This window comes from Puma concolor, chromosome C1 (genome assembly GCF_028749965.1).
Source record: "Puma concolor isolate L17-30 chromosome C1, mPumCon1.1.hap2, whole genome shotgun sequence".
Lineage (NCBI taxonomy): Eukaryota > Metazoa > Chordata > Mammalia > Carnivora > Felidae > Puma > Puma concolor.
Genome location: NC_141674.1, coordinates 200835839 through 200852049, shown reverse-complemented (window position 1 = coordinate 200852049; position 16211 = coordinate 200835839). Strand labels below are relative to the sequence as shown.

At 37.7% G+C, this 16211-nt stretch overlaps 1 protein-coding gene across 3 annotated transcripts in view; it reads left to right on the top strand.

Annotated features, from left to right (window-relative positions):
* BARD1 (BRCA1 associated RING domain 1) overlaps nt 1–4379 on the top strand; it is an 89376-nt gene extending 84997 nt beyond the window's left edge. For all 3 annotated transcript variants that reach the window (XM_086719556.1, XM_086719558.1, XM_086719557.1), the window contains 2 exons: nt 786–883; nt 1957–4379. In XM_086719556.1, coding sequence (XP_086575682.1) covers nt 786–883; nt 1957–2289 — 431 coding nt within the window. In that variant the 3' untranslated portion in view covers nt 2290–4379. The remainder of the gene's footprint in view (nt 1–785; nt 884–1956) is intronic.
* Nucleotides 4380–16211: the final 11832 nt, after the last annotated feature.

The following is a 16211-nucleotide window of genomic DNA, read 5'->3' as shown; positions in this document are numbered from 1 at the left end:
ATTATAGATATCCCAGAGTTGAATGTTGAATTTGAATATACGTTATTAATAGTCCCAGGTTAAGAAAAAAGTTCAGTCTCTTGACAGAGCTCTGCTTTTGGAGAGATGGAGAATTCGGTTGTTAAAATCTTCCGACTTTTATATATTAAAGCAGCATCTTGGATCATCTCTATTGAAACATCTCTAAAGCATTTGGCATATTCTCCAAGTCGTCCGTGGACTGGAGACTTCAATTGTGTACCTGTCAAATCCCAGACCTGTCCCAGGCTCTGGCACAAGCACTATAGTGTCCCTACTGGGTGGCCAGCTGAACTAGGTGTATGGACCCACTGAAGAATCTAACAGGAGGGTAGACCTAGAACTGGAAATGAGAGGTGCTGCTGGTAGGCACTCAGGTTCAAACCATTGTGGGTTGCACTACATGAAGGACTTTTTATTCACCTTCATTTTGGTAATTGGTATAAATAAAAATTTAGATTTGTATAATTGCTGTGAACAGCGTATTGATTTAGGTTTCTCAGAAAAGAAACTAAAATTAGTGTTCAGTACTACTTCATTGTTCAGTCCTCTGAAGGAAAGATTTTTTTATATTTTCTTTATGTGGAAAACATTTTTAATCATATTTTGTTTTAACATAAATAAGGTGTCTGTTTCTGTTTCAGAACAATACTTAAAACAGTGATGGAGAAGAAAAGTCATCTAGGTAAATTGTTTCAGTAAGAAACAAATACTCACTTGATATTATTTTCCTTTTATCCTTTTTTTTTTTTTTTTTTTTTTGTTAGGGGTGAAAGCATGTCTACAAAGAAAAGCATGTGAACAGGAGGAAAAGTATGAGATTCCTGAAGGACCACAGCGAAGCAGGCTCAACAAAGAACAGCTGGTATTTTTCTTTTGTTACTACTTTCATTGTTCTTATTATAACTTTATATCATCACCATCAGGAAAAACTTCTCTTGCTCTTTCAACAAGTACAGGTGACTGATTAAAATTTTAATTGTGCTTATTTCAAGCACTTGATTCTGAGAGATGATCACAATGAGCAGTAAAATCCAGAAGGTGATAATTTCATACTGTTAATGGATTGTTGGCATCTTGAACATTCCCATAAACCTTTCAGAATCTGGGGAGAAGTCTCAGATGCAGAAAGTCACTTGAAAGGAGACTTATGGCTGCTGCTTGGATTGAGTTCCCATATGTCTTTATTGCCACATGCTGCAGGTTTAATGGATGCTATTCCATTATCCTGTGTACATATATATATTAGAAATGACGAAGAAGAATTTTCGCAGAAGGCAACTGTGAAACTTCTTTATTCAATAGAACACAAAGAAATGTGTTTCATAGCTAATTGGATCCCTAGCCATGGCATCATAACATACTCTACCCCAAGGAATATGTATCTGGAACCCTGGAGGCCACCCTCCCACCAGGACTGTCCTGGAGACCTGAGGTTGGTAACATATAGAGACTTGAGTAAGGATGGGCAGAACTGGATAAAGATCCAGAGAAATGATGTTACTCCTATAATTTTATTAAATGTAGCCCAGGATCCCTGAAGCACATTTCAGATACCCTAGGAATTCTTGAGGCTTTAAGTCCCACCAAATATGAATAACATTCTGTTAAAAGAAGTGTGATGAGCAGTGTTTGTTTGCTTTTTAAAATACATACCCGCACACACTCATTCCCACACGCATATGCGAAGCACACCTAAAATCTGAAGGGGGGAAACTACCTGAGATGGTGACTCAAGGAAGAAATCATAAATAGGAAATCTATAAAGTGAAGTCTTTTTCCTGACCCAATAGTGTACTTGAAATGCAGCTTATCCCAGCACTTCTTTGAAGCAGCTTCTTAACTGCTCATGACTATTTATCTTTATTTTCCTCATTCCTATGCAGTGTTTTTAAATGTTTTCATCTGCTTTTAACAAGTTTTTTCTTGTTATTTCAGTTGCCAAAGCTGTTTGATGGCTGCTACTTCTATTTTGGGGGAGCCTTCAAACACCATCCAAAGGACAACCTTGTTAAGCTTGTCACTGCAGCTGGAGGCCATGTTCTCAGTAGAAAGCCCAAGCCGGACAGCGACGTGACTCAGACCATCAATACTGTCGCGTACCATGCGAAAGCTGACTCTGATCAGCGCTTCTGCACGCAGTATATCATCTATGAGGATCTGTCTAACCATCGCCCAGAGAGGGTGCGGCAGGGCAAAGTCTGGATGGCTCCTTCCAGCTGGTTTATAGATTGTGTGATGTCCTTTGAGTTGCTCCCTCTTGACAGCTAAATATCGCACCGGATTAATGTTTCAAATTGAACTTACACAGTGTGAGAACCAGCCATTGCACTGTTTTCATCATATACATGTTTACAAATAGGTAGACTCATTCATGCACATTTTTTCCTTGAATTAAAAAAGAAAAAAAACTTATGCCAGATTAGGAATTCATTCTGTGTTTGCCATTTAGATGCTGAGATTGCTTTGAAGGATGTTTCTTTTTAAAACTGGTGTATGTTTTGATTCATCATGTCTTTTTATTCAGATTATCAGCTATTAAAGATTAAGGAGAGAGTTTCAGAACTATGGGTTAAATATACAAGTAGTATCATTATCATCTCAGCCTTTTAATGTTCTTTGATGAAAAAAAAATCCACACTTGCTGCCACCAGCAAAAATACTTCCCATCCTTTGGTGAACAAGGAATATTGTCAAATAATTGATTCTGGCTTTATTGTAATGAGAGTAGAGTACCTGGTCTGAATGTACCACCACAGGTGTTAAATTCTTCTGTCTACAATTGTCGTCATCTTACGATGTGTTTAGTTTCTTATAATGTACGTGGATGTCAGTTCCTACATTTTTATCCCTTTTTATCTATTCATCAAGAAATCGTGACTTAAACCATAACATTATTCTTTGGTGGTGAAAACATCGGGCTTATGGTACATATTTTTATTGTATATACTTGCTTATTGTTAGCTATCACTTTGTAACTGTGTTTCTCTACAGTATATGTATGTATAGATACACTTAGAGTATATGTATGTATATATACACTTATAAATACATATACACACTTAGAGCATTTTCTTTAACACATTTTAGTATCAATATTGCTTAGAAGGTCTTACTAGACTAGCAAATTGTCAATCAAATATTAACAAATTAGGAACCAGTCTTTCTCTGGTAGACCTTGCTGTATATGCTAAAATAATTGTTTTTGAAGGTCTTAATTTCTTTTTTTGTAAAGTTTTTTTTTTTTTTTCCCCACTTTAGATTGCTGTGGAGGCAGAAGTTGGGGATTACTTGATTTAGAACAGATTTTTGTCCATGTGATACATAAGGCTCTAACAGTAAGTCTAAGGGTAGGAGTGGGAAGGACTTACTTCTAATACCAAGACAGATAAGGTTTGATGAGAAGAGTGGACAGGACACCACCTGAGAACGGGAGGCCTGGGGGAGGTTGCTCTGATTGAAGTGTTCTCATTTGTGAATGAATCGACAAGGTAAATGAGATCATTTAAAAATATTCTTTAAGAAGTAGAATTCTTGAGTAAGTCTCCCTAGAAATTGAATCTAGTGCTAATATTAAAGACATAGGAAGGGAGACACTGTGGGTCCGGCCAGGTTTGGTCCCTGGTGGACTAGAGAACAGTTTAAGTCCTGGATGAGAATACTGAGAGTGTGAAGTTAATAAACCTATTAAAGTTCATTTATTTGTAAGTTTGAGATTCTGTGGATTATTTAAAAATAAGTTTTACTGTAATTCCTCTTTTGACATGTTACTTTTCCATATCAAGAAATACACTATGTAAATGCAGTGATAAACTATGGACCCTGACCTTCAAGGATGAATCGGCTCTGAAAAAGCTCTCCAACCAGTAATGTGTTTGTCCCACATTTCATCCTAATGGAGAATGATGAACACCATAGCACCAAACAAATCTGAGGGGTTAGATAATGTCTGGATTACATAATTTAAGACTCTCTGGGTTGTCATTTTTGACTTATAACTGACTTTTAGTCACTTTCTATTGCCTCATTGGTCACATTTCCCAGACAGGTTTGTGTGTGTTCCTCTGGTTCGAATCCCTGTTTGTGAAACAACTTTGATGGTTGCCGCTCACTCTCCTTCAGTCATTTTCTGGGTTTATCCTCCCTCTCCCTTCGTTCTACTATGTCTACCACTATTAAGCAGTTGTTTTGTAGTTTTTCTTTGGTTTCTTTAAATATATTTTGACAGCAGTTGGTTGATGTTAAGCTGTTAAATCTTGTGATTTCCGTATAGATACTTGTAACTGTTTGCATTTTTTGATCATAGATTCCAGCTTCTTTTTTATTTACTACAAATCATTAAAGTTACTTGTGTTTCTGTGTCTCTGTATCTTCTATAGAAGTAGCTCATTCTGCACCATTGAAGAACAGCACAGGTTAGCAAGACCTGTGCTAACAAAAGCTTATCTTTTGGGACATTAATGCATTGCAATTAATTTTGGATAGAAATATTTCTAAAGTATATTAGGCACTTTATTACCCTACATAAATTTGTCTGAATACAATGTAACCTTGATAGTTGGAATCCTCATTAAGGGCATCAGTTATTACAGGATGATTCCTTCATGGTTCCGTTAAAGCCAGAGGGTAGGTGGCTTGGCCACAGTATTACACATGGCTGCTTTCTAGTTCTGCCTGCGTTTTGTAGTTTTTTTCCCCCTTGGCAGCCGCTACTTTGTCACTACTTATCTGTTCCCGTTAATACTTTACCCTATCTAACTTTTTTTTTCTTTTGACTTGCTAAGGAATGAAAACCAGGTGGGAAGTATATTAGAATTATGAGCAAAATGGGGATAAAGAATGTGTGAGGGTTTTGGTGATTCACCCATGAGTTAGATACTTCAATTTTGTAGATAAGATTTACCATTTATTCTACCTGTCTTGACTTTTTTAGAGACTGCTTTGTGAATTTGGTGATTAGGTGACCTCTGTATGTTTTGGGAGGTTTGATGTTCCTGTGGGACTAAGAAGATTCAGGGAGGGGCAGTCACGTTGCACATTACCTGTAATTATCTCCTTGGGTTGGGGCAAAAACAGTGTCCATTGTGATTTGAAAGTTCGTGGACCTCATCACAGTCACAGATGTATATTCTCTTCTATAACCAGAACACATTAAAATGACAGGAAATAATATTTAAGACTGTAAGCCACTTTTTTGTTTGAAGATGGACTGCCCTACAAATTGTGAACTTGACGTATGATTTTGTCATCAAATCACCCAATAAGTAAAAACTAAGCAATTATAATTTTTTTTCAGTCAGCTAACACATATTATGTTTGGCTACTTAGTTGTATACTGTCTTATGAATTAAGGATTGCTGATTATTTGTGTGCCTTTCTAAGGCACATACTGCACCTTTTGATAACTGGAACTTGTTAATTAGGATGGCATTGTGGGAGAAGTGGGGAAGGCACCAGACTGTTCTGTGACCTGGCTTAGAAGGTTGATGACTAACTCTCCAGACCCAAGGAGGAATCCTTTGGCCCTCAGTGCTCCCATATGCCTGTTCAGGCCACTTCCAGAAGGTCAGTAAGCCTACTGTCAGGCTTGGAGATTGGATTAAAGATACTGGGGGGGGAGGGGGGGGGGTGAGAGGGCATGACTCCTGTGCAGGCTTTGAAGTCTGTTAGACCTGGATTTGTGTATCATCCCTTTACTAGTTTAGCTAACCTGTGTCTGTGTTTATGAAGTGGGAAAAATGCTCCCCATCTCACGTAGACGTAAAGATGGAAAAAGCATTGAGCACCTTGTTTGTGGCACTCACAGGATCAACCTCCTGAAACCTTGGTGAGCAATAACATCAGAGACCGCTCTAAAAGCAGCTCATTAAAAGGTGGCATTGGGTAGCAAGGCTCATCTCAGTCCTGAGTAGTCCTGCCTCTTGTCCCCAGCCTCTGCTCTACTGTTTGCTGTCCTGTCTTCACGTTGCTGGGGTTAGTCTTAACAATGAGGACCTGGCCTGTCTAATTTCTCACCTCTGACCTCTCTCCCCATCTCTGAAGTGTCCCCATCTGTGTGGCCTATCCTGCCCATTCCGCGAACACTTGATTTAGCTTTCATCGCATGGATGCATCTATTTTGGGTACCAGGATTGCTTGGGTCTCCACACTTGAGATGCACACCCCTTTATTCATTTACTTGGGTTTTGGACATACTAAGTTAATCTACAACCCAGAAAAATCGCTATTACCATTCTTACCTTTTTTTTTCCCCTATTCAAGTGCACACAGCTTTTATAACTAAGGAATAAAACCCTGAATATACTTTGACTTCCCATATTTTTCCACATGATGAAATATTCTTGTATGTAATTTCCAATAGTTGTAGCCTATCAACAGGATGATGATAATTTAAATCCCTGCTCTTGTATATTTGGGTTATTTCAGTTATAGGTAAGTCTGTATAAACATTGTTGTGATAAACATAGGTCCTGGGGGAAGGAGGAGGTTTTCTTTACAATGTCAAGCTAAGTTACCACCTGTCGTTACTATCTCTAAAAAATGCAGTGCGCACCCTACACAATTAAATTAAGACCTGTAGTTACACTTAAAATACAAAAATTAGAAAATGAGCCTTAATTGATTGCTATGATTTTCATGAATTGCTGAGACTTTACACATAAGGTTCAAAACACTCCCACTCTTACGGTTTAGAAACTAACCAGAAGGGGTGCCTGGGTGGCTCAGTTGGTTGAGCGTCTGACTCCGGCTCAGGTCATGATCTCGCGGTTCGTGGGTTGGAGCGCCACATCAGGCTCTGTGCTGACAGCTCAGAGCCTGAAGCCTGCTTTAGATTCTGTGTCTATCTCTCTCTCTCTCTCTCTCTCTCTCAAAAATGAGTAAATGTTAAAAACCTAAAAAAAAAAAAAAACAAAAAAAAAAAAAAACAGAAAAAGGAAGGGGAAAAAAAAAAAGAGGAATCTTAGGCCTTTCGGTAGAGACCTCAGAGATCACCTTGCCTGTGTTAAGATGAGGAAACAGGCCTGGGGAACTCAAGAACCTTTCATTGGCAGGGCCCAGATTAAGTGTACGTGTTCCCTTTATTGTGCCAAACCACCTCCCAAGCTACATTGCTTTAAGTAAATTGAAGTGTTTGCTATTATAGGAGCCTGTCATCTTGTACTTAAGTGAGCTTATTGGGCTGGTCTGGACATCCAGAAAGCGAGATGGCATCTACCCCAAATGGGCTGCAGCCCCCACTTTTACCTCAGCAAACATTATTAATTACTACATCTGTTTTGAGAACAAAAAGAGTCTTAAAATCTTTTTTAGCTTGTGTTTCAGGCAGCCACAACCAATTGGTGAAGTTGGTTTATCAGAGGACGTTTTCGCCATCACTAAACTGAACCATGCCTTAAAAATTGAAGTGATCTTCATGTGTTTATTACTTTCCCCACAGCATGCCAAAAGTATAGGGACATATTGCAGTCAGTAATTGTGGCTCGGTACAGAAATGGTTCTCAACTGGCAGGGCATGTCCTCTTAGTTGGGAGTTAAAGGGGTTAAAACAAAAACAAAAACAAAATACTCCAAGATAAGGAAAGAGTAGGAAGGAGAAATATATTTGAAAAAGCTTTCTAGGTGATTTTTAATGCCATCATTTACCACAGCTGCAAGTCATTGCCTGGCACCACTTATTGTTGGAAAATTCCTTTCAAAATTGTATTTCTGATTCAGGCACCTAGTGCAATGCAAAACGTGTGTGTGTGTGTGTGTGTGTGTGTGTGTGTGTGTGTGTGTGTGTGTCCAAACATGACCATACATTTTGTATGTAATGTGTCTGATTCCCTAAGACAAGCATTTCTGAAATTGAGGTATGTGGACTTTGATGGAGAATACAGCGATGCATATGCCTCACCATCGCTACTGTTCCCATCGTAATAATGACTTCTTTTCCTGTGAGTGCTGATGTTCTGACAGCTGGTGGTAAGTTGGGATTATTTTTCTGGGTGGTGGAGGTAATGGTTAGCAAGGGTGATATTTAATTTATTTTAAAAGGGAATTAATACATTCTTAAAAATTTTTTTTTCAACGTTTATTTATTTTTGGGACAGAGAGAGCATGAACGGGCGAGGGGCAGAGAGAGAGGGAGACACAGAATCGGAAACAGGCTCCAGGCTCTGAGCCATCAGCCCAGAGCCCGACGCGGGGCTCGAACCCACGGACCGCGAGATCGTGACCTGGCTGAAGTCGGAAGCTTAATCGACTGCGCCACCCAGACGCCCCGGGGATTAATACATTCTTAAAAGTAAACCAAGTCTGAAGGTTTTCTTCTACTAACCTTTCTTTTGCAGCTATGTGACAGAAGCATGAAGAGTAGGCAGTTGACTTTCAGTAAGTATCCTCTTATTTAAAGGGCTATGCAAAGATTCACAGGCATTTTGCACAGGAGTTTTCTCTTTTTTTGAAAAAATATACATCTGGCTTTAAATTTTCAAAAGAGGTTGAAAAAGAGTCTGATACTGGTCTACTCACTAATGTGTACATTGATTCATTGGATATTTATTGGGAAGCTACTGGATATCAGGCTCTGTTCACTTCGAACAACTAAGATGAATAAGACATGGCTACAACCCTTAAGGGGCTTATGCTCTAGCAGGAGAGCCAAACAAGTAAAGGAGTAAAGTAGAAAGTAAAGATTGCACAGGCATTGCTCTTGGGGAAGCAGGACCCTGAGACCTATGCAGGAGAAACGCCTTCGTGGAGTCCTGCACACCAATGGGCATGTCTATGTCAGGATATACTTCTACTTTTTTTTTCTTTAATGTTTGTTTATGGTTTTTACTTTTGAGAGAGAGAGAGAGAGAGAGAGAGAGAGAGAGAGAGCAAGCACGAGCGAGCACGAGCAGGGGAGGGGCAGAGAGAGAGGGAGACACAGAATCCCAAAGGGGCTCCAGGTTCTGAGCTGTCAGCACAGAGCCCTATGGCAGGCTTGAACTCACGAACTGCAAGATCATGACCTGAGCTGAAGTCTGATGCTCAACTGACTGAGCCACCCAGGCGCCCCAATGTTTATTTTTGAGAGAGAGAGACAGAGCGTGAGCAGGGGAGAGGCAGAGAGAGAGAGGGAGACACAGAATCTGAAGCAGGCTCCAGGCTCGGAGCTGTCAGCACAGAGCCCGAGGCGGGGCTCAAACTCACTAACCGTGAGATCACGACCTGGGCAGAAGTCGGAAGCTTAACTGACTGAGTCATCCAGGCGCCCCAGGACATACTTCTAAAAGTCTACCTCACCTACTTGGCAGAAGAAACAACCAGTGCTTGTTCTGGACATAATCAAGTATTTTTTTAAAGGGTACTGAGGACTCGTTCTTAGGATCAGATGACTTAATATTTGCCATGATATTCACTAAGCATTTTTTGATTCCCCTTGAGTGATATGTCTTGTCTTTTGCAGAGGAGAATGACATTTTATCCATATTTTATTAGAGGGATTTTTTTAAATTATTTTTTCCTTTAATTAGGAAGACAAGTCAGAAATAGGAAATGCAGCTTGCTGAAGCCATGAATAGGAAATGAGTTTTTTGCTATCAGTGTTTAATTTGCTAAGTTAGCAAGTTTAATCTCAAGATAATTTAAAGAGTAGTTGAAGTTCTCTAGATTTATTTCATCTACCTTTTGAAAAAGATGCATCATTTTAATATTCATACTGGTTTTCTATGAATTCAGATGTAGTCATTAGAAGGAAGATTTTCTCTTTTTTAATGTAAAAAACATTTTTAAATGAATTGTTGCTATTTTGAAATTTTCCATTTTATAGGGAATTAATTTGTGTACATAGTTTAAAAAGTGAAGTAGTACTAAAAGGTTTAGACTAAAATGCGTCAGTCTCCTATATTTCTGAGTTGCTACTCAGAAACAATCACTTTGTACTCTTTTAGAAGTTTATATTGGCATTTACCTTCTACATGAGTAAGTACGTATATACTGCATTCTTGTGATTAATCTATTTTAGACATCTGTGATCTATTATGGTAACTCATTCATTCATTCATTCATTCATTTATTTTTGTGCTCCAAGATTCTTCTTTCCTTTCCAAATCTTTCCAAACAGGTAACTTAAATTTCTTCTTGGACTTTCACAATGATGGCTATGAGACATATTCCCTGATCTTCCAAGTTTTGGGTTTTTTTTTTTTTTTTTTTTTTTATAGTGATTGCATTTCCTTTTATAAATATTTTTTGTTTCTCTTAAATTTTTGTAAGTTTTTTTTTTTTTAATTTTTAAGGTTTATTTATTTTTGAGAAAGAGAATGCAAGTGGGGGAGGGCAGAGAGAGAGGGAGACACAGAATCTGAAGCAGGCTCCAGGCTCTGAGCTGTCAGCACAGAGCTGGACATGGGGCTCAAATTCACAAGCCGTGACATCGTGACCTGAGCTGAAGTTGGATGCTTAACCAACTGAGCCACCCAGGTGCCCCAGATTTTATAAGTTTTTAAATGTCTGTCTAAAGGTTTGAACCTATGTCCACATCTTCAATTACTTTCTGACATCTTTGAAAAAAGTCTCACAATATAACTTTTCTCTGAGACAAAAACTTGTTTGGGTAACAGACTAGCTTCAGTTCTTCCCAGAAGCATTCCTCGTGAAGGCTTCTGTCTTCTCTCTTCAGTGTGGACTGGACTGCTTGCCAATGAAATCTACTGCAAAGCTTTTGTCTTGAGACTTACCTGCTTTCCCAGGTCCTGGAAAACCCCTTTGCTTCTCTTCTCTATTGGGCGGGGGGTGGGGTGGGGTGGCCCCTGTTCACTGCTTTACACATTTATCATGACGAAGCATATCCTCCAGCAGCTTCATGAGAAAGAATACAATGTGCACATATTTTGACTGAAAATGTTTTCATTCTGTTATCCCTCGTGATTTTGACTTTGGTTTGGCAAGTAATTCTTATGCGGCAATTGTTTTCCTTCAGAGTGAGGTTTTGAGAAGTGAATTAGCATCTCTTGTCTATGCCTGTCTGCAGGCACTTGGTTTTGACCTTTGTTATCTATGAAGCCATTTTCACCTACCATATGTTGTGTCCAGGGGTCAGTCAGATTACTCAGTGGATTTTAGCCAGAGGTAGCTGCAAGCACATTTGTACTCATTCTTCTGAAAACGTTTTATATATAATTATATATAACTCTACCTTTTACATAAAGTTAACAAAATGATGCTTCGGTTTACTTATGCAATTTGGAAATAATTGGACATACTCCTGTCTTAAATGGTAAAATGTGACCCTTTGAGATAATGTTTGATGAAAAAAAAAAGGCAGGTTAGTCATGTGGGGCTTAGGACAACTTACTAACATAACTTATAAACAGTTTCTTTTCTGGATGCAATTTGGGCCCTTGAATGATGATTTTAAATGGTTGAATCGTTTCCTGCCCTGATAAGCCGACTGATTCTATTCATAGTACTCTATATACAAAATATCAGTACTCCATGGATAATCTTTTTAGCCTTTCAATCTAATGTCTCTTGGCCAGGTACTTTTTTCTTTAGGTAGAACTGTTGGGATTTATAACTCTTCTAACCTAAAAGTAAAAGCAGTATTGATAGGAGATCTAAAAGATCTATCTAAAAGTTAGGAGATCTTCTAAAAGAAAGTCATCTAGATGTAGGGGAGGTGATGGGAGTTTTTAAAAAGTATAAGAGAAAGAGCTATCAATGATAACACAAAAAGATAAGGTCAATTGATGATGACCAATTGGGCATTTTGGCCGGTGGAATATCAAGTGGAAACCGTATTAATCTCCTATAACCATGGTTGAGGAAGAAGAAAGGACAAATTAAAATATTTAGAATAATTGTTTTTTGTCTTTTTATATTACACTATAATAATTTCTTAAGAATTGGCAAGTATCCAGGGGTGGCTGGGTGGCTCAGACAGCTAAGTGTCCAACTTCGACCCAGGTCATGATCCTGTGCTTCGTGCATTCAAGCCCACGTCAGGCTCTGAGCTATCAGCACAGAGCCTGGAGCCTGCTTCAGATTCTGTGTCTCCCTCTCTCTCTGCCCCTCCCCTGCTTGCACTCTGTCTCTCTGTCTCCCAAAGATAAATAAACATTAAAAAAAAAAAAATGGCAAGTATCCAGAATGTGGAGGGGGTGGTCCAAGATGGCAGACTAGCAAGATTCTGAACACACTGCCTCCCAAGAACACACTGAATCTACAGCTATGTGTGGGACAGTTCCCTCTGAAAAAGACCTGAAAACTAGCTGAGCAGCTCCCTCATAAAAACTAAGTTACAATTGACTTAAAAAGAGACGGTTGTATAGATAGGTTCATGATTACCACAAAGCAAAAACCTATCGCAGATACACAAAATATAATGAGAAAGGAACCTAAGCATAGAACTAAAGAAAGTCATCAAACCACAAGAGAAGAAGAAAGGAAAAGGGAGGAACTATAAAACAGCCAGAAAATGAACAAAATCCAATAAGTATGTACCTGTCAATAATTACTTAAAAAAATTTTGTTTAATAATTATTTATTTTTGAGAGAGACATGGGGCTCTAACTCACTAACCACGAGATCATGACCTGAGCTGAAGTCAGAAGCTCAAGCAAATGAGCCACCCAGGTGCCCCTATCAATAATTACTTTTAATGTAAATGGTCTAAATTCTCCAATCCAAAGACACAATATCTGAATGGATTAAAAAACAAAAACAAACAAACAAAAACAAGACTCGTGTATATGTGCCTATAAAAGACTCACATCAGATGTAAGGAAACACAGACAAAGTAAAGGGATAGAAAAAAGTATTGCATACAAATGGAAACAAAAAGAGAGCTGGGGTAGCTATACGTATGTCAGACAAGTGGACTTTAAAACAAAGACTGTAATAAAAGACAAAGAAGGGCATTACTTAATGATAAAGGGGTCAATCCAACAAGAGGAAATTACATTTGTAACTATAAGTATTCAAACATAAGAATACCTAAATAAATCAAATATTAACAGACTTACAGGGAGAAATTGACAGCAGTACAATAATAATAGGGGACTTGAATGCCCAACTTACATCAATGGATAGGTCATACAGGCAGAAAATCAATAAATAAACATTTGCCTTAAGTGACACATTAGATGGATCTAATAGATACAAAGAGAACATTCCATCTAGAAGCAGCAGGACACACCCTCCTCTCAAGTGCACGTGGAACATTCTCTAGGATAGATCCTACGTTAGGCCACAAAACAATCCTCAATAAATTTAAGACTGAAATCATATCAAGCATTTATCTGACCACAGTAGTATGAAACTAGAAATCAATTAGAAGAAGAAAACTGGAAACATCACACATATGTGGAAATTAAACAACATGCTACTGAATAACCAATGGGTCAATGAAGAAATCAAAGGAGAAATCAGAAAAATACCTTAAGACAAATGAAAATGGAAATACAACATACCAAAATGTATGAGATGCAGATACTCATGTTTTTTTTTTTTTGAGAATCTATACAAAATCAGTTCTAAGAGGAAAGTTCACAGGATGCAAGTCTACCTCAAAAATAAATAAATATATAAATAAATAACTTTCTACCTAATGGAACTTAAAAAAAGAACAAAGGAAGCCTGAAATTAGTTGAAGGAAGGAAATAACAAAGATCAAAGTGGAAATAAATGAAATAGAGACTAAAAAGACAATAGATCAATGAAGCTAAGAGTTGATTCTTTGAAAAGATAAAATTAATAAACCTTTAGCTAGACTCATCAAGAAAAAAAGAGGATTCAAATAAATAAATGAGGAAAAGATACAACTGATACCACAGAAATACAAAAGATCACAAAAGACTACTTTCAACAATTATATACCAACAAATTGGACAACCTAGAAGAAATGAATTCCTAGAAACATAATCTTCCAAGACTGAATCATGAAGAAATATAAACTCTGAATAGACCAATTACCCATAAGGAGATTGAACCAGTAATCAAAAACCTCCCAACAAACAGATGTCCAGGAACAGATAGCTTCACTGTTAAATTCTACCAAACATTCAAAGATTTAAATCCCTATCCTCAAATTCTTCCAAAAAATTCAAGAGAAGAGAATACTCCCCAACTCATTTTACAAGACCAGCATTATCCTTATACCAAAACCATACAAGCACACAACAAAAGGAAAATTACAGGCCAATATCTCTGATGAACAAAGGCACAAAGAGTCTTAACAAAATGTTAGCAAACTGAGTTCAACAATACATTACAAGGCTCATACATCATGATCAAGTGAGATTTATTCTAAGGATGCAAGGATGATTCAACATCCACAAATCAATCAAGATCATGCACCACATTAATACACTGAAGGATGAATATTATATAGATGTAAAAAAAGTTGACAAAATTCAACACTTATTTATGATAAAAATTCAACAAAGGGGTATACAGAGAATGTACCTCAACATAATAAAGGCCATGTGTGACAAACCGACACCTGACATCACACTCAGTGGTGAAAAACTGAAGACATTTCCTCTCAGATCAGCAACTAGGCAAGAATGCCCACTCTCACCACTTTTATTCAGCACAGTATTGAAAGTCCTAACCAGAGCGCTTAGTCAACAAAAAGAAAGAAAAGACATCCAAATTGGAAAATAAAACTGTCACTGTTTGCAGGTGACATGATTTTATATAGAGAAAACCCTAAAGACTCCCCCCAAAAGTGTGAGAACTGATAAACAAATTCAGTAAAGTTTCCAGGTACAAAATCATTATGCAAGAATCAAGAAAACAACCTCATTTATAATTATTTCAAAAAATAAAATGCCTAGGAATAAATTTAACTAAGGAGGTGAAAGACCTATACACTGTAAACTATAAAGCAGTGACAAAAGAAACAAGAAGACACAAGAAATTGAAGAAATGGAAAGATATTCTGTGCTCATGGATTGGAAGAATTGATACTGTTAAAGTATCCATATTAATTAAAGCTATCTACAGATTTAGTGCCATCCCATTTGAAATTCCAAAGGCATTTTTCACAGAAACAATAAATAATCCTAAAATTTGGGTGGAACCATGAAGCATCTCAAATACTCAAAAGCAATCTTGAGAATGAAAAAGCTGAAGGCATCATGCTCTCTGATTTCAAACGATACTAGAAAGCTGTAGTAATCTAACAGTATGGTATCGGCATAAAAACAGACACATAGATCAGTGGAAAAGAATAGAGTCCAGAAATGAACCCATCCATATATGGTTACTAATTTATGACAGAAGCCAAGAATGTACACTGGGGAAATGGCAGTCTCTTTAATAAATGATGTTGGGAAAACTAGACAACCACATGCAGAAAGAAGAATAAAACTAGACTACTATCTTATACACAGAAATCAACTCAAAATGGGTTAGGGACTTGAATGTAAGACCTGTAAATATAAAACTCCTCAAAAAAAAACCTCTTTGACATTGACCTTGACAGTGATTTTTTTTGGATATTACTCTAAAGGCAAAGGCAACAAAAGCAAAAATAAACAAGCAGGACAACATCAAAGCCTTCTGCACAGCAAAGGAAACCTACTGAATGGGAGAAAATATTTGCAACTCATATATCTGATGAAGGGTTAATCTCCAAAATATATAAAGAACTCATACAACTCAATAGCAAAAACCAAAAACAAATATTTAAAAAAATTTTTTTAATATTTATTCATTTTTGAGACACAGAGACAGAACACGAGTGGAGGAGTGGCAGAGAGAGAGGGAGACACAGAATCTGAAGCAGGCTCCAGGCTCTGAGCTGTCAGCACAGAGCCCGATGTGGGGCTCCAACCCATGAACCGTGAGATCATGACCTGAACTGAAGTCAGACGCTTAACCGACTGAGCCACCCAGGTGCCCCCCCCAACAAAATAAATAAATAAATAATATTTTAAAGAAGGCAGAGGCTCTGAGTAGACATTTTTCCAAAGAAGACCTACAGATGGCCAACATTACTAATTATCAGGGAAATGCAAATCAAAACCACAGTGAGATATCACTTCACATCTGTTAGGATGGCTATTATCAAAAAGAGAAGAAATAACAATTGTGGAGAAAAGGGAACCCTTGTGCATCATTGGTAGGAATGCAAATTAGTATACCACTATGGAAAACAGTATGGGGATTCCTCAAAATTAAAAATGGAACTACTATATGATACAGCAATTCCACTT